The sequence below is a fragment of the Amblyomma americanum genome, chromosome 9 (assembly GCF_052857255.1).
Source record: "Amblyomma americanum isolate KBUSLIRL-KWMA chromosome 9, ASM5285725v1, whole genome shotgun sequence".
NCBI lineage: Eukaryota > Metazoa > Arthropoda > Arachnida > Ixodida > Ixodidae > Amblyomma > Amblyomma americanum.
The window spans coordinates 31,680,484-31,698,940 of NC_135505.1; the positions used below are offsets into that span (position 1 = coordinate 31,680,484).

The window sequence follows — 18,457 nt, forward strand, 5'->3', positions numbered from 1 at the left end:
GCAAGTGGACCTGTACAGCAGAAAAGAAAAATAATACAAGGGGAATGGAAAAAAAAACTAACAGGACGGTTACGACTGTGTAACGCTATATTCAGCGATAGCTGTTTAGGCATTTAGTTTCGGGGTTATTTTGACGTAGAAAAGATGCGGTGACCTCGTACCGCACTGGTGTAGCGGACAAGAGATGCATCACTATGCTCGCAGGTGGCTGTTCCAAACAGAGCCACCCGTAGGCTTATGCGACCCAGCTTTACCGTGATATAAGGTGAGTGTGTTAATGACCCGTGGGGGCGTTAATGACATCCACCCAGTGGGCGGATGTGATTAATAAAACCATCAATTACGCCAACGGCGACGACAGGTGGATGTCATCAACGCCCGCAGCTGTTACTATGGTGATGGTGACCTGAAAGCCGGGACGGGCGCCTAACAGCTATCGCAGTAAAAAAATTCTGACTCCATCTGTATGCATGCGCTTTACAACGCATGGCATATCCTGGCTAACCAATTTAAGAGAGGTAACCTTTACTTTTGTTTGGGTTTTATGGGTTTCAAAGACCCAAAGTTACTCAGGCTATGAGAGACGTTGTAGTTAAGGTCTAAGGATAATTTAGACCACAGGCGGTTTTTTACCTTGCACAGGCATCTAGTATTTCGCTTTTATCAAAATCCTACGGGGATCAAAACCTGCATCTTTCAGGTACTAGACGAACACATTACTTTAGTAAATACGCCTGACAAACTCTAAGTAGTTTTCATAAAACATTGTAACTAATACTCATAATATCTGGAGTATCCTATCTGTGCACTGAATACCTACTGCCGATACTGATCTTTGAATGGAATTCCTTCTAGATTAATTGTAATGCCTGTTCAGAATGAGTACACCGTAAAACGCACATTCAGTGCTCCCTACACAGGGATCGCAAGGAGATAATATTGGCGCTTTGGTATCTTCTGCATGGTTCCGTGGCCCCGCGCATGCAGTCGAAGTCGACCGTGAATACCGCACACCGATAACAGTCTAGAAGATTTGCAATATCCTGAAAGAAACCTACAGCTGGCTGAGTGGAACTCACTCAGTTGAGTTGCAAAGTCAGTCTTTCGCCGGTCTGTTTCGCTGGGCGTTCCTTCTTCATCTTCGTCCTTGGACCTGGATTCACTCTCTCGCCCTCTCCGCCACTCCACCCCCCCCCCCCCCGCTCGCACCGGCGCATGCGCACAGCGGCTCGGTTCCGCCGGCTCGGTTGCGGCTCGGTTCCGCCTGCGCGCCGCGCCGCCGGCAGCAGCAGCTGCCGACGAGACCAACCACGCGACCAGCCATGGCGTCACCATGGAGCAGCTCAAGGGGTGGCCACGGAGCTCAGGGGTGCCACGCTGGAAGCTCGAAAAGCTGGAGTAGTGTAGTTCTCGCTACAAAAGAAGGCCGCAGAGTGGAGATTTTGGCATTTATTTCGGCCAGTTGGGTTTCTTTAAGGTGCACTGAAGTGTCCTGACAACATGGAACCTTTCACATTTCACCTGAACTCAAGCTCGACCGAAGCATTAAAGATTGGAATCTGCGTCCTCGTTCTCAGCATCCGGATACCACACAAGGCGCTGTTGGGGCCGTAGCTATCGAACTCCACACGCTTAACGCTTACACAAAAACAGCTGTGAATTATCACACATTGTTCTACTTTGCGTTTGCACAGCGCCATAATTCAGTTGTCACTAACTTATTACGTGTCGAGTGTAACTATAAACAGTGGTAGCGAATGCACTCTGCCAGTGTGATTGCTGGTTGTCTGTACCGCAGGGCGTACCCAGCAGAGCTGAGAGCGTGTTGGCTGTTGCCACAGTTCCTTATAAGGTACGAGATGAAACCGGAAATTTTTACTATGCGGCATTATAGTGGCCGAAATTTGGCATTGTGGCCAAATTTCGATGGACTTCTTTTGTAAAAAGATGCGACGCGCATTGGAATGTCAGTGCATGTAATGACAAAAATTATGTCCAGTTTCGCGTACCTTAATGCCTATATTGATGCTCTAGGCGTTCAAGCTCACACAGCGCAAAAGAAAATCTTGGAACGCAATTTTGTTTGGTTTTGTTTATGCTTGTCTTATACTATCCAAGTAAATATATTAACGACGAACCTAGAGTCCTAGAAACTTTGTATAAACTGCCGTCACTTAATTTTTCACTATCAGATAGGATTGTTAAGCATTAAACACTTTTGCCTTTCACAGTCCAGAGCTAATCCTATGTTTCGGCTCATGCAGGTTTCACATCATTAAACAAAATTTCGGAAGAGGTTTTCAGACTCTAAGAGGTAAGCTTCTTGTTTTTTGTAAAAAAGGGGCACATTTCGGTACCCATGTAATACCATATTCTGCTACGAAATTCATTCGCGGTCTACGTTTGCATGGCCAGCACATCAGCAAAAACTTACTAGAAATCTTGCCAATCGAATATGGTAAATAATATAACCATGACTAGAGGCAGAATAAAAACTTGTCGGGCAATATTGTGTGCAGTAGCTCATCTTTAAGATTGAAATTAAGATTTGCAACAAAACATGGACTTCAGAGGTCCTGATTGCGTAAGCTTGGCTTCTTGAATTTACATTCTCACTGAATAGAACGACACAGGTAGATATTGAACCACAAATGTAAGAATCTGCACCAGACATGGCAAGCACTCTGTTACTGAAATTTACTGGACAGTGACACGGGTCTATGCCTCCGTAATTTTTTTAATGAAATAGAAAAAAATAAAACAGCAATACACAGTGCAAAGCGCTCTAGATATCTGGAAATGTTACAAGTTGATACCTGTACAGAACACTAATATAAATCTTCTTGAAACGGTGGCACTTGAGGCCAGAAATATTCGCAGCAGATTATGGCCTTTTGCGCATGCAAAACTTATTTCATGTTGATTTTAACGCTGCTCTCGTAATAGCTTTATACTGGTACTCTTTCTTGCCTCCTCGCTTGAGTGAATCTACTGTGGGATATAAAAAGGGAAGAATACGGCTGACAAACAACGGCACCTGCGGTGTTCATTCGGCTGAAGAGGCTACGATATCGAATTAAGCATTAAAGATGTAGCACTGATTTCTCGCACACTGTTTTGACAAGCACCACGTTTGAATTGAGGTAAAGTATCCGCCTTTGACGGTAATAGTCGGCGGCTGCAAACCCGGTGCAATTGAAGCTTATTTCCTGCAATAAAGAAAGTGCGAGCGTTGATGAAAACAAATACGGAGGCCAAGTGTGCCTCCCGACTAAGGCAAATGCGCCGACAACGGACCCTCTCAGCTGATACAAGCGTCGGCCAAATGGGTGTTGCAGTTGACAAGAAATATACCGCACAAATTTTTACTTGTAATGATAAGGGAATTTGAGTGCTAGGTGGTTAGCGTGTCGCATGGGCAAATTTAAGAAACTCTTGTTCATAAAAATGCATTCCATTTACTTAGACCGGTCAGACTTCGCCTCAAACTTTTTCTTAACTCCTTGTACTTTTCTCTGGGTTTGCGGAACTGAGAGTTGATGCAGCGTCGAATTGGAAGCATAATACTATACATAAAAATAAAAATTGAGTGGTGAACGTAGTACAAAAGAAAGCAGAAAAATATGGTACTGTTTTAATGTAGTTAAACCGCGTAGACGTGTGAAAGCATGCGTTTAGCGTGATTGGCTAAATAAATAAAAAAACATGAGCAAAGATCAATCCTATTCAAATCCAAGTGTGGTGGCGCTGCGGTATCCGGCTTCCCAAGAGTATAGGAATTTATAAATCCTTAAAATTTATGCGAAAGAGCAGACAGAAGGATGAAGTGCTTGTATGCTATAAAAGAAGGTGTGAAGATGCTGCAGAAAAACTTACCAACGTCTATTCGAAATGCTTCCTCGCTTCCACAGTATCAGAACGTTCGAGAAACAGTAATGTTTTGTAATTTATAAGCAAGGCGATGTAAAGAACTTGAACAGATAGACAACATTTAGCACACTATATCTGCTTCCTAAAAACTGTTAGCTAAAGTTATTGCTGACAAATGCGAGTACTGGTACTACCACCCGCTTCTCTGTGCCCACATGTGCTTGGCCCCACTGTGCAATAGCAATATCACTAGTACGCGCTGGCAACGCTTCGCTCTTAATTTGCAGCATATTTCGAGACAAGAGCGTCATCATTCTGCTGGAAATATTGAGACGGTGCGTCTGCATACTGTTATCAGCAGTGGTAAGGAAAGCAAAATCAAGGTAGAAGTCTCACCGGGACCTCAATCGTTTCGTGAATGAAGGAAAAATCAAGTATGGAAACAGGGGAAAAAGATGAACCAAAATAAGGAAATTTATGATACTCATTGTGAATTTCTTTTTTAACGCTGGAAGTAAACAACACATTCAGTTGCACAGGTGCCTCCAATAGGAATTGGAATAATGTGTGAGCATTAAGCTAATGACAACTCAGTAATATGTCTGACAAACACAGCGTTCCCCCTTTTCTAGCTGTTTTATGCAAGAATGAGTTTGTAACTTTATTAGGACAAAAAACTATTTTTTCAACCACCTTTCCTTCGTGATGAACTAAATAGTACATTACACCGTGCGCTACGTGCACATCCTACATTGAAAACTCGCTTCCATTCTAAAGTCTCCTGGTTTTAATAAAGCATTACCTGTACCCTTTACAATGTCCTCAAAGATTTATTTCACCCTTTTCTGAGTACATCGACAAGGTCGAAATTAAAATTTACTTCCGCAGATTACTCTCATTTCAAAAGGGAAGCGCTAGGTAGACGACCACTTAATGGTGGTTGTTGTCTCTTTGTGGTTGCCTGGTTTGCGTGGTGGTCGAGGTCGCCACCTTGCATCAGAACACACTTAATTTCAATTACTATTTATGCCTCGCTCATCTTTGTTTTCATTTCTTCTCTTCAATTAAAACTTCCTGGATATAATACTTTATTACAGTTTTAGATGTGGCACATGGCTAGCAGAACATATTATTCAAAGATGTACGAGAAGGACTCCACATACGTGGGTGCATGCTGTGTAGGTTTTCTTGCGATTCCCCAACATAGAATGCTTTTGAAATATTGAGCCTTGGTACAGAATTGAAGTTCCGTTCTCAGTATTCTTTGGACAATCCCCATTGAAAAAACATTCAGCACCCTCAATAATGATTATGGTAGGATAGGTACACTTCACCCTGCTCTATGGTTCATGATTAAATATCACTACTCCTTATTTTTATTTTTATTTATTTCAATATACAGTCAACCCCAACCGGAGTTTTTACAGGGGTAGGTGCACTTCAAAAAATACACAACTTCCTGTTAAAAACAGTTATAGAACAGTAAGCAAGTGGTACAATGAAAGCGATGGGTCTAGTTAAAGCAAGACAAGAACAAACAAATCCAAAGTACAGTGATACAGAACAAAGTATATATCACCAACATTTGAACAATATTTAGTCAGGTTTATGCCAATATACTCAGCTTGGCAAGCTCCAAAAATTTAGGACTGTCGGCTGCGATACAATCGAAGCGTCGAGGGCATTCCATTCGCGCGCTGTTCGCGGAAAAAAGAAAAAATAGAATGTGTTATTGCAACAAAAAAAAATTCTTCAAGAGTAAGAGGATGTTTGCGGCGGGTGATTCTGGAGTGGCTTATATTGACGATGTCTTCAGAGTTAAGCTTAAATGAATTGTGCAGAAGTAAGTATAGGAATTTCAAGCGGTCCAGTTTCGATCGGATAGATAAAGGCTGATGTCCTGTGCGATGCAAAAGTTCAGTAGGTGAATCTGTGAGTCTGTACTGGTTATAGGTAAATCGTGCAGCTTTTTGCTGCACACTTTCCAGTGCGGCTACGCTAGTACCTGTATAAGGAAACCATGTAATGTTAGCATATCCTAATACCGGGAGTATAAGTGTAGTGTACGCCAGAAGCTTTATTTCGGGAGGCCAGGTTTTCCAGGCCCGTTTGAGGAAATACAGTTTGTTCATTGCCTTATTTGCTACATACTGAACGTGCGTTGTCCAGTTCAGGTCGGATGATATAAGGGTGCCCAGATATCGGTATTCCGTAACAGTTCGTTGCGCAGTGTTTTCAGAACCATAAGTGAACTTAAGCGGACCACTCCGATTGTCTCTATTAGATTTTCACGTTTATGAAGTCGTGGTGTCACCCATGACTGACCATCCGGATTACTTTTTCTAAACCATTGATCAAAATATGGCATCACTGAGTGAGTGTATATATATCGCTGTTACGTGCATACAGATCTACTAAACTAGACATCTGTCGCAGAGCGTTCAAAGCGGGAACAGTTTTTACTCGATTACATTCTTCGCCTACAGTTGAGCGACTTTTCGCTGACAGTAAAACTTCGCACTGCCTATTCTTTATGTGTCTTGCCCGTAAAATTTTCGTAGACATAATTTTTTTTCACGTTTCACACGTTTTGAAAATAATGTAGCCTCTTGATGCTCATGACTTATGGCCTATTCGTGCCGTAGCCCCTCCGATGGTGTTGTACGCAAACAAATAATACAAAATGCTATAAGAATAAAATTGGCGGTGCTTTAGCTCTGGTTAAACCTGGAGCGACGCGATAGCTACAGCTGGCCGAGTGGAACTTTCTCAGTTGAATTGCAAAGACAGTCTTTCGCTGCTCCGTTTCGCTCGGCGTTCCTCCTTCATCTTCGTCCCACTTAACAAGGCGCATGCGCACAGCTGTGGCAGCTCGGTTTCGCCGGCACGCCGCGCCGCCTGCAGCAGCAGCTGCTCCACACCGCGTGGCTGGTCACGTGACCAACCAGGCGGCGAACCCCGTGATCAACCACGGCGCCACGCCGCCGGCAGCTGCTCCGCACCACGTGGCCAACCACGTGACAGCGTGGCGGCGCCGCCACTCTGAAGGCTCGAAAAGCTACCGTAATGTAGCTACAAAAGACTGATTTTCAATACTGGATAATATCGTTGAAAACAAATTTCTGGTCCCACGTTATCAAAAGAACAATTTTAGCGCCGACATATTGCAGATACTCATGTATTTTGCACCGAAGCAACCAACATTTTTTTTTTCAGGAATGTCTTATCTAGGTGGAGCTTGCAGCAAGTATCGGATTGCGCTGATATCCACTGAAGAAGAGCCGGACGCAGTAGCAACAACCACTGCGCATGAAATGCTTCACCTGTAAGTCACCACAGGCACCTCGGGGACAAACACCCCGTTCCTCTTCCTTTATATACCCTCAGTGATTGGCTGGCTTGCAGTGGCGACGGGTGCCACAGTACAAAGCTTTCTCTCTCTTATTCGCAGCATCTAAGCACGACGCTTAAGCCAAATGTGTTTAGAGATGCAATCTGAGGAAAAATTAGACGGGCTTAGTTATCGGTTACAAGCCGTGATTTCTATGCGAAGCTAGAACGGATGCCGTTTATCTTTGCTTTGAAGCTAATACCTAGTTTCATCTTCCGAGGCTACTCTCTGGGCGAAATTGATGCTGCTGTATTTACAGAACATTGTTTTTGTTATTCGAGACAGGCAGTGAACATACGAGAGCGTTTTAGGAACTGATTTTAAGGTGGGGAGCTCTATGTGCGCTAATTCTCATCTTTAGCAGCCGTTCTTGATAGACACTTTACCATAAGGTGTGGTGGTGGTGTGAAACGCTTATTAAAACAGCCTTTATGTTAGTCATTTGACAGGTCCAACGCCAAGGTGATGTGGGCGCGTTGCAGGTTCAGGTCACGGGAGGCGAGCCAGACTGGCCATGGTGGGGATGGTGGAGAAAGGATAGGCAGGGAACTTGAAGGCTGATTGGCACTCTACCATAAGGAGAGCTAAGGGGCGTTGAAACGGCTTCGAGAAATGGATAGTTAGGAGTCTGGCGTACCCATTCACCTCATTACAAAAGTGCATTGCAGCCAAGCATCTTTAACAGGAGACAAATTACTAACAACAATGCTAAAAGGGGGCGAAGCCACAATATCTGGGCCTTGAAGCTACATTTGGATCATGGTGACGGGGACGCTCCACCCGCCAGCTGCTGACCAAATACACAGTCCTAGCTGTATTCTACGGCTCAAAACGAGGGAAACGTCTCTATCACGTACCACTGGAAACAGAGGTTCCTATTGCCATTGCGATGCTGGTAATCCGCGCTTATTCTCATTCTTCTCAGTTGTCGCGTCGAAGTGAGTTGCTATGAATATCTCTAGTTGATCAATTTATCGCGTTAAATTGGTTATCTTTTTAACTTTTCATATTTCGCAGTCTGCGGTATAACTCGCGCAGTGTGACTCCGGGCCTCAGGAAATTACTTGAGAAGAGTAAACTCAGGGGATAGGTGGTTTTCAGCCATTATATTCATCTCATGTAACTGAAAACACACACCAGACAAAAAACGAAACACACAAGGCGAAACGCAAGCGTTACTCACAACTGTTTTTTTTTTACTCACAACTGATTTTTTTTTAAGGAGAGATCAAAGCAGATTTGTTCGCTGACCAGCGCAGGCGCCACCTTACAAGGAATCTTGGAAACGAGCAAGCAGGAAATGAACAGAAGAGGTGTCAATGAAAATATATCTCCATTTATTAGAGAGGAAGGGCCCTGGCTGTGAGATTTAGGCCAGCGGAAGCGATAAGGGCTGCATCTGCATATCGCTGTCATGAACCGCCGCAAAGAAAGCATAACGCTGGCGTAGATCGCACAGGCATCTGGTGCGTCGCTGCCCTGACGCCTTTTAATCGGAAGTACAGCGGACTACATTTTCTCTTTGCTCCTACGTGGGACATTTGAGCGTACTTAAATGGGGCATGTGAAGGGCTGTTTTTTTTCTATTTCTCGGGCATAAGCGGTAAGGCAAAAAAAAATGACGCATAATAGACGGAATTTGGAAAATGTTTTAGGGGAAAACATTTGACAAACTCTGTTCCCGCTTCGCGTTATTGAACAACGCGCTCTCGCTTTAACATACGCTAACCATCCTGGTTAGTGAAGTTCGTAGAGCGACTGCTCCGGTGACGCGGTGTTCCCGGATTCGAACACCAAAAGAGGAAAAATTTTTCTGTAACTGTGAATATTCTGTGCAAACTGTATAGCTTTCCGTATGCGGCGCTTGGATGGATGCTAATGAGTAGTTTGCTCAATTCGCAAGGGCTTTGTACATTTTTCTCTGCAACGCCGTTTTTCCAAAACAAGCATCAGGAACCACGCATATTGCCACCAAATCACGCAAAGAATATTGGGTGCGCCATGCTGGTTACCTCAGTTTGACCACTGCAAGGCCGCTGTTGGCAGCGCAGTGGCGGCAAGAACTGAGACTAAAATATGATAGTAGTTAGGATTGACTTCTAACCGTGCTCAGTTATGACCTATTTCCAGGCAAGCCTTACAACTCTAACAAATCACACTTTACGCGCGGGAATAATTGTGGTAGGTGAGGCAGGACATGAAGGTTTAAGCATGGCGCTGGCACACTTTCCGGCAAAAGGGTCGGCTCGAGCGCGAGCAATACAGCAAATAAAATGCGGAAGCTGCAACTTAGTTTGCTGGTATTGACAATAACTGCTCTCCGAGGCCCTAAAATACGAATTCTAGCACTTCTCACACTGTGAAGGTGGTGTGCAGGCGGCGGTCCTTTGAAGGATACGGTACTTCACAAGACATCACGTGCTCCACTGATTTCACTGTTTTGTCTAATTTAAAGTATCTTCCAGTACTCATAAAAAAGTGTTTGGAAGTCGTTTTTTTTTTTAATGCAGGCACTTCTAACGATTCTTTGGTTTTATGGGGTTTAAGGTCCCAAAGCGACTCCGGCTATGAGAGATGCCGTAGTGAAGAGCTCCGGAAATTTCGAATACCTGTGGTTTTTTAACGTGCACTGACATCGCACACTACACGCGCCTCTAGAATTTCGCCTCTATCGAAATTCAACCGCCGCTGCCGAGATCGAACCCGCGTCTTTCGGGTCAGCAGCCGATCGCCGTAACCACTGAGCCACCGCGGCGGCCCATTTGTAAAGTGCAGAATAGAAAACTTTTCTTTTCAACTTTGCCTACTACCCTAATTTAAATCAATGAAGAAAAATTAACTTCTTTTATTTCATTGTTCCTCAGTTTGACGTGTCTTGGTGTATCTGTTCTTATTTTTGTGACCTCTGGCTGAGAGCACGTTGAGTTCCTTTTTTGTTACAGATCTAAAATTGTTCAAGATTGCGTGCTTTCGGGCGAGTCGATCATACATGCTTAAACAGTGTACTACACAAAAAAAAACACTGAGGAGAAGACGACAATAACGGGCACAAAGTTTCTTGCGATGGCTTGGGTGGCCTTGTGACAAGACCGCCCAAGCCGTCGAAAGGAACTTTGTGGCCAAGAAAGCGAGAGCGACCAAAGTAAAGGCTCAAGCAATAGAAATGCGCAAGGAGTTGAATTTAGAGAGTCGTTCGAGAGCTGTTATTAACTGAAAGCGCAAAAGCTTAGAAATGTTTTTTTTTGTGTGTGAAAAGCAACAAAATTGATCAGCTATTTAGGTACATTGTGTGTGGAAGGGATACATAGGAACAAAAATTAGCATTTTTCTTTAGAAGTGTTTAAAGACTTTGCAGGTACAAGACCCTTTCATAAAAAAGAACTCAGGCGATGTGGTCTTGTTCCTACAGGGTCCCCTATCGTTAGGCGACGCCGTCTCATTTTGCAAAGAAAACCTGTTCTTTTCTCTACCTCACGAAGCCATGTTTAGTGCCGTTAGGTCTTTAATTCAGGATAATGGGGTCGTTGCTTTCCAGAACATCAGGGCTTTTAAAATGAATAATTTTATGACCTTCCTTAAATATTATCTTGTGTCAACCTTCGTAAGTTCTGACAATGAGGCCCTTAATGAACGCGAGGTTATTTGTATTGGTTCTTGTGTGGCACCTATACTTGCTGATATTTCCTTGGCTGCATTGATTGTGATCTATTGCGTTATATAGCCGTTGAAATAGTTGTGCAGATTTTTAGATATATAGATGATTTATTTTATTTCACTTAAAGGGAAACACGGTTTGACACACACGGACTGCATGCAAGAGACTTTAATGGTCTTTAAACGACACAGAAGAGGCCTAACCACTTATGAACTACGTGACCCAGAATTGGATGCCGTATTTAGATATCAGCTTGACTCTAGCGCCAGATCACACGTACTAGATGTACTCGTCACAAGCCCGAAATACCTGCGGCCGTATGAACCTGCGCGTTCAAAGAAGGTCAAATGGCCCATTGGCATGTTCTGCTTCTTGAGAGGAGCCTCAGAAATATCATGTGCACATCTGGTAAATGACTGCCTCAATATCTGGTTGGCAGGGTGATGAAATATTGTTTCCCTATTTCAGCCATGGTCGCCACGGCGGAGAAGTTCTTGCAGAGATTGAAGGTCAGAGTGCCCGAGGAAGTTGTAGGTAGGGAAGAACTGAGACCGGCGGTTCTCTCCTGTACTCAGAGGATATCCCAAGACCTGAAGGACATAGGCAATTGCTACAGTGTGCCGGTGGTATTTTCTGCCTGCCGTAAATTGGCCTCGCAGTCTCGCAGTGCCACCGAATCGTGTACGGAGAAAGGCGCGTGCGAGATTCACGAAGCGCCATGCCACCCAGTTCGTGAGGTGCTCGGTGGGGGTGGTAGACGAAAGCTTCCTGACCTATGGGAAAGTTTAAAACGGCGAAACCAGGCAATGTATAAATTATCGACTAAAGGAGCACCAGCTTTCGATAAAGGTCGGAAAGGAGTCGAGTTCCCCGTTGCATTGCGCCGCAATAATTTTGACTACCCGCGATAATCCGTGCCTGCATTTGCTGGGAAGAACAAAAGTTTTGAGCTTTAGTAGTGGCCAGATGGCGCGTGAGGTTGCTGAGGCGATTTTTACTAAGAAGAAAAAGGACGATCGTATCGACAGCTTGATAAAGTTGCACCAGAAAGGAAGCTGGTTTCCAGCATGCGCGCAGCAAATGATTTTGCAGGCATGGCGATATATGTACCTATGGTCTTCTGAATAAACCCAGTTACGAGTATGCGCCCGTCCTTGTCGTCTTGTCGACCGTGTTTGCTTGCGCAGTACCCTTGCTCAACCTAAAATTCTTTTCTACTTCAGATATCATGTCTCTTTTGTTATACCGTGCTGTTATTAGTGCTTAATTACACCGAGTGCATTCGGAAGTTTCTTTTTATTTTAAAGCGAAATTCTTCTGCTTGTTGTACTGCGCTTAAAGGAATTTTTTTCTGTGTCAGTGGTTTATCTAGGATGACTGGGGGAACGTGAAGCAGGTGGAGTGCTCGCAAAACCTTGAACCTAAAAATTATAGCTTTGCTTGCTGAGAGAAATGTGGCTAAGAGTGAACGTGTTTTCCTTCAGCATTATTTTATGCGATAGAGCAACTATAACATTGCTCAAAAACCGCGCACGAGCTAATGGTACCATGATCATAATTTATGTCACTTCTTACACTAAATTGGCATGAATATATTGTTTACTATGAGTAAATAACTATATATTACTGGTTTAATCTGATGAATCATTTTTGTCGTCGTATGCCTTTACGGAAATGGCCGCCTTGAGATATGGGGCATTGAGAATGCAGTCCGATAGCGCAACGTTGATACAACCGCGAGAAAATGCACTGCAACATAACGTAATCTATATCGCCAAGAATTCCACCAATCAATTTTGTGGAAGATGCTGCACAATGAATGTGAGTGCATGTAAAAAGGTGCTCTTAAATAATAGGGTGGGTGTAAAACTTCATTACCACGTCAGGCCTCATGTTTGGCAAGTTCATACCGCGCCGTGACCCCATTCAGAAGCAGTGGTACGGCTGAGGAGCGGTGTATATGGACGTCATGAAGGCTGCGAAGCGTGTCCATGATCTGAAACGCAAGGCCAGTCTGACATAGGAGGATGAAAACCCTCTACAGTACCCGCCTACCAAGCTAAACGCTTTTACTAAAATGTAGGAATTGATCTTTGATCTACGGTTATATTTTGGCTACAAACGCAACCGTTAGAAGATTCATACAAAGTGGTGTAAAGTGGTGTTGAGTGGTGTAAATTCAATACCACACAGAAATTTGTAAAATGATCAGCAAAATTTTCTTTTACTCTATGCCTTTTCATAATTAGAGCCATCACTACGATTTTTCATATCCCATTTACAGTTTTTGAACGCTTCACATTCCAATCGTTCATGCCATTCTATAGACTACTATACTAACATGAAAGTTGGAGAATTTTTTCTACCGTAATATTAATAAAAATTCAGTAAATTTTGATAGTAAGGGCTTTAATTAGGTCTCAGTGTCGATTTGTAGCCACTTGATAATGTAGAGCGGCAGCAGAGTAACGTTGAGGTCTTCCTTATCAGTGTATTTGCTCGAGGGCCAAGCTGTCTGTAGCATTATATTCTTTCATAAAATGGGAGAAGCGATATTTTCGGATATGCGCTTATTACCACCTTAAGACAGCGATTAGTTGTTGGAGGTTTCTTAACCAGAATAAGAGAGCGCTGAACGTAGCATGTGACAAAGTAGCGTACACCACTACCTCCGCAGTATCGTCATTGCTAATATCTAATAAAGCAGAGACGGTTTTGTTGTTTTGGAGGCTCTGGACTCCTTGATATTCCAGTGCGATATTTATAGTAACTATGTGCCGGACATTATGACGTCCTTAATAAAAGACAATAACACCCTGCTAAGCAGAGCAAACTAATTTTTCGCTACGGGCGGCAGTTCTTTTTTTTATCAAAGATAGTAACTGAGAATTTCTGAGTAAGCACTCCGTATAACCACGTTACGTCTTCTTATTTTATAGGCTAACCTACATCAATTTAGGACCCAGTCTTCTCCCACTCACGTTCCTTCTTTCCTGCCAAGCTCCTTCAGCAGTCACGGTATCCCCGCGAACAACGCACCCATTCCTCCAGCTACCATCTACCGCTCCCAAATACGTTTTGATTCACTTGGTCCAAGGAAGTCGCCCAACGTGGAGAAGGGAGCTGTTAAGGCAGAAATTACTCATTGGTATCTTTTGGTGCCCGTACACACTGCTGCAAAGAAAATCTGTACAACTTTCACAAGAAGATCGCAGTTGAATTATTTTTTTTCAACCGGCGATTCAACAAAAGCGTAAACTCTTCCAAGTCTTGCTGTGCCAACAAAGCTAGAAACAAGCTGCAGATGATAGCAGGAAGCGGCCGAATGGATTAACAGTTTCAGATGCAAGTGTCTCCAAAGAGCGTCCTCGTGGGATAAAAGTAAAATGCAATTACGAACACCTTTCATTCATTCTTCATTTGATTTTTTCTCACTATACAGTGAAAAAAGGAGCCAAGGGAAATTCCGTTCAAGAACGGCTTGAGTTGTCCTTGGCCTCCTTAGCAGGCAGTGGCGGCAGCGAGAGAAGCACAAAGAGCAATATCCTAGGACGCAGCTACCTCAGTCAGTATAAAGCGAAACATACAGAAGTAAAAAATGAAACCGTAGCAAGGGGTACAAAACTTCAAGTTATCAAAATAAACTAAATCACATGGCACCAATTGAGCGCATATAACATGCTACACAAAACAATAAAGATTCAGCAGATGAACATGACGATGAGATCAGAAAGTTGCAGTTTAGAAATCTCGATACGTTGATTTATGTAGTCATTTAACATACGTGGTAACAGATTATGCAGCATTTGTCGATCGTAATTCGTCCGGCAGGTAGATATTTTCCAAAATGGGGCAGACCTGGTGGTGTATACTGAATCAGCTAAGCATACTCAATGCATCTACAATGTCGGTAAGGATATTGCTTCCGCGCTTTTGACTAATATATTATTCCCATGAAAACCTAAACTTATATAGTTCAATAAATCTGAATATATAGAACTGTTTGAAAAGCTGAGAGGTAGATTGCAGGCGTGGTACGTTAGCAATAATAATCCGACTTGACTGATTAGGATTTATATAAATATTTTATTTTTAATCAACATTTTGTCAAACTGTGCAAACGAGTTATTTCTTCACGCTTGTGGAAATTCCATGTATGTTATAGTTTGCGGTCTAATTATTACCTAACGAGCTACAACAAGTCAGCAAGCATAGGCCCTAGGAATAACAGCGGGGAGTAAACAGAGAAAAATATTTAACAGATCAAAAATCCTTTCTTTAGCAAGCCGGAGAACAGGCAGTGGACGCAGAAGAGCTCGAATAATGAAAATAGAATGATAACGACATTTTGCTGTGCGCTCAGCCTGGCACCGTGGAAGATGCGGAGGTCCTCAGATAGGTTGGTTGTAGTGTCCACAGGAAGGTAAGGGAAGGAACTTCCGAGGTAGAAGAGCCCATCATCAAGTTAGCGGTAAGAGGGAACAGAGAGAAATTTGGTTTACGGCTGCAGAATACTTATTCGGGTTTAACCGAAGACGACATAAATCTTCAAGCAATGAATGATTATCTCACAGGTATCATTAGGGAGCGCGCAGTACGTTGGTTAGTCAGGCTACCGTTAAGCTCTCTCAGTGAAGAGAAGATCTGGCTAGGAAACGACAAAGCATGAAAGCCTCAAACCGCACCGGCAAAAGAAAACTGAGCTGTGTAAGAAAAAAAGAACCAATGTAAATAAATTTTTATCCACAGAATCAACATTGCTATAAAAAATGGAGTTAGCCTAAAGCGGTGAAGAGGAAACTGTGCATAGACAGAAACCACATTTATGTGTTACCAGATTAAGAGGGAAATGCCGTTAGCAATATAAATAAGATAGTTAAAACAGCCAAAGAGTTATACCCAAGTCCATACAGTAGCCAATTTAATCAGGCGTAAACGAAACAGACAGTACCGCACAGCATTCGCACATCGCGCCAATAATAAAAGAGGAAGTAAAGAAAGCCTTAGAGCAATGCAAAGGGGGAAGGAGCTGGTGAGGATCAGGAAATAGTAGATTTGTTAATGAAAGAGGAGGCGGAATTGTACAGTATATGCAGTTTCTTATTACTTGCACAAGCCGGAAGCTTTGAAGAACGCAGACAGCATCTTAACACATAAAAAAACAAGACGTCAAGGCTTTAAACATTCCAGACCGATCAGACTAATGTTCGTTGCCTCTAAACTATGAACAAGATAATCGCTCTTAGACTCAGGACATCTATAGACTTTAATGAACAAAATAATCAGGCAGGCTTTCCTTAAGGTTTCTAGACAATCGACCAAATCCACAGTATCAATGAACTTACAGGAGAATATAAACAACCTATACACAAAGGCTGAGTTTTTACCCTTTCTAGGCATCTGTTTTAAAGGGACACTTAGGAGAAATTGAAGTGGGCTTGTATCAATAGAACACCAGCTCTTGATCACAAAAACAGCACTCTTACTGAAAACAAAGCTCTTGTTAGGTAGAAAATAGCAAGAACCAAAATACAGGTATCGCCGCCACAGGCCAATCTCGCAAGTACATGCGTGATGACATCATAGGACAAGAGACGCCACCTTGGACGAATTTTTGTTCCTGCATGGCGCCACGAATCTCTGAGGCTGACAAAGGAAGGTTGCTCGGTTCAATATTGAAGTATGTTTTGTTTTAAAACCGATAGTGCACTTTTATCACACAAGGAAGACAGACAACAGACAACCTGAATGTTGTAAGCTACGAAAACCGATGCTTGGCGGCTCCACAGGCGGCGAGGAGAGCTTTGATTTGTTATGGCGCTTCGCGTCAATGAGTTTTGCGTGCCCCCTGGTTTTATTTTTGACGCGGCTCGATTTAGAAGCGCCGAACAGCAGAGGAACTTCAAGTGCCGCTTCTAATTGCTAGTTAACCTTGCCTGTTAAGGCTGGTCAGATGATCGCCAAGGTCGATGGAAAACTATGATAGCACGACGGTCGGTGATCGTACAAGGCAGTTCACAGTATAAAGAGCACTCGTGTATTCGCACGCTCACCCGGCGAAACATTCCCGCCTGTGCCAGTCAACTTCAAAATACTTAACGGAAATTGTTTATTAGGGACGGGAGACAAGGTACAAGGCAGTTGAGAAAAATTGCTGACGGCCTAGCTCTATCAGGCCAGGATATACGTAGTGAAAGCGCGACGACTTCTGCATCGGAAGAGTGCATTCACTACATGCGCCTTTATTCATGGTTAAAGCTTGAGCCGTCGTGGCGGAGTGGCAGCGTCTACGCCTCAAACGCCAAAGGCCCTGGTTCGATTCCGAGCCTCGGCACAGGTTCCTTGTATTCAGTGAGTGGGCGGGGTTTTCAGTCGCCTGCATAGATGCCGCCACCGAACACGTTGGTTAGCGGTTAAGCGCAGGCTCTGTTACGGCGCGCTTATACTCCGGCGTAACGGGCGCGCGAGCGCTGCTCGGGGACGTCTCGTCGGCCAAAGCGAGACCCTCTATACTCCAACTGCGCTTGACCACCGACGCGGTCGGCGGCTTTGGCGCGCTTTTATTGCAATGCCGGAGACTTGGAGCATGTCTCTATTTCGCGCCGAGTGCTCCAGCCGCCGCCGGCCCAGCCAGTGCGTTTGCGTTAAATAGCCGCTGCAGACAAGCCCAATGTTGGCCACGCCGGTTTCTGCGAAGTGCAATGTTGCCAAAACAGACGCTCCAAGAAAGTTCAGTGTCGCCCACGCCCGTTCCCGAGAAATATAATGTTGGCCAGCTGTTGCGTTTATTTTGTATATTTTAATTCATAGATGGTAATATATATAGTCTACATAATTTTGTTATATATATATATATATATATATATATATATATATATATATATATATATATATGTAGACGTATTTTGTTGCTAGAGGTAAAATGCAAAGTTGAGAAACGCTTCATTTAGCCATAGATTTATTTTGAGTCAACGTTTCGGACAGAGTCTCACCTTTCTCAAGACTGAAGTTACAGCGATCTTCCTCCTCTTCTAAAAGAGTTTTCATTGGCACAAATGTACGACACATGAACAAAACAACAAGCAAACGGATGCTAGAAAGAAGATGGGCACAAAAGAAAAAATACTAGAAATGTGAGTAAGAGAGAATAAAAAACCAGGAAAAAGAAAAACGCGCTGTCCCACGCCGCCCACCAAGCAGCCGCAGGGAGCCGGCCAGGAAAAAAAAAAGAAAAAGAAAAACGAGGAGTCGGAGAGGATAATAGCCACCCCTGAAGGCAACAACAAAGCGGCGGCGAGTAAAGTGCACAGAAACTGACAGTGGCGGAATCGTCCAACCGAAAAATATTGGAGATGCGTGCACTCGCGTGCCCCCGCCATAAAGAGTAAACAAATAAACAGAATGAAATGCAGACAGGGCAGGAGACTTCCGTCATCTGGAACCTCCTCGGCACCCAGAGTCAAAGACGAATCAGCGGCGCCGTGAGCTTAACTAGACACAGGTGCACTGTGCATGAAAACACCCAGACGCACACAAAAGAA

The 18,457-nt window shown here is 43.6% G+C and overlaps 1 protein-coding gene across 1 annotated transcript in view; it reads left to right on the plus strand.

Moving 5' to 3' along the window:
- The first annotated feature begins 1,809 nt into the window (after positions 1–1,809).
- Positions 1,810–18,457, plus strand: part of LOC144103985 (venom metalloproteinase antarease-like TpachMP_B) — an 81,433-nt gene continuing 64,785 nt past the window's right edge. The window contains exons 1-3 of the mRNA XM_077636737.1: positions 1,810–1,852; positions 2,265–2,314; positions 7,087–7,195. Coding sequence (XP_077492863.1) covers positions 7,089–7,195 — 107 coding nt within the window. The 5' untranslated portion in view covers positions 1,810–1,852; positions 2,265–2,314; positions 7,087–7,088. The remainder of the gene's footprint in view (positions 1,853–2,264; positions 2,315–7,086; positions 7,196–18,457) is intronic.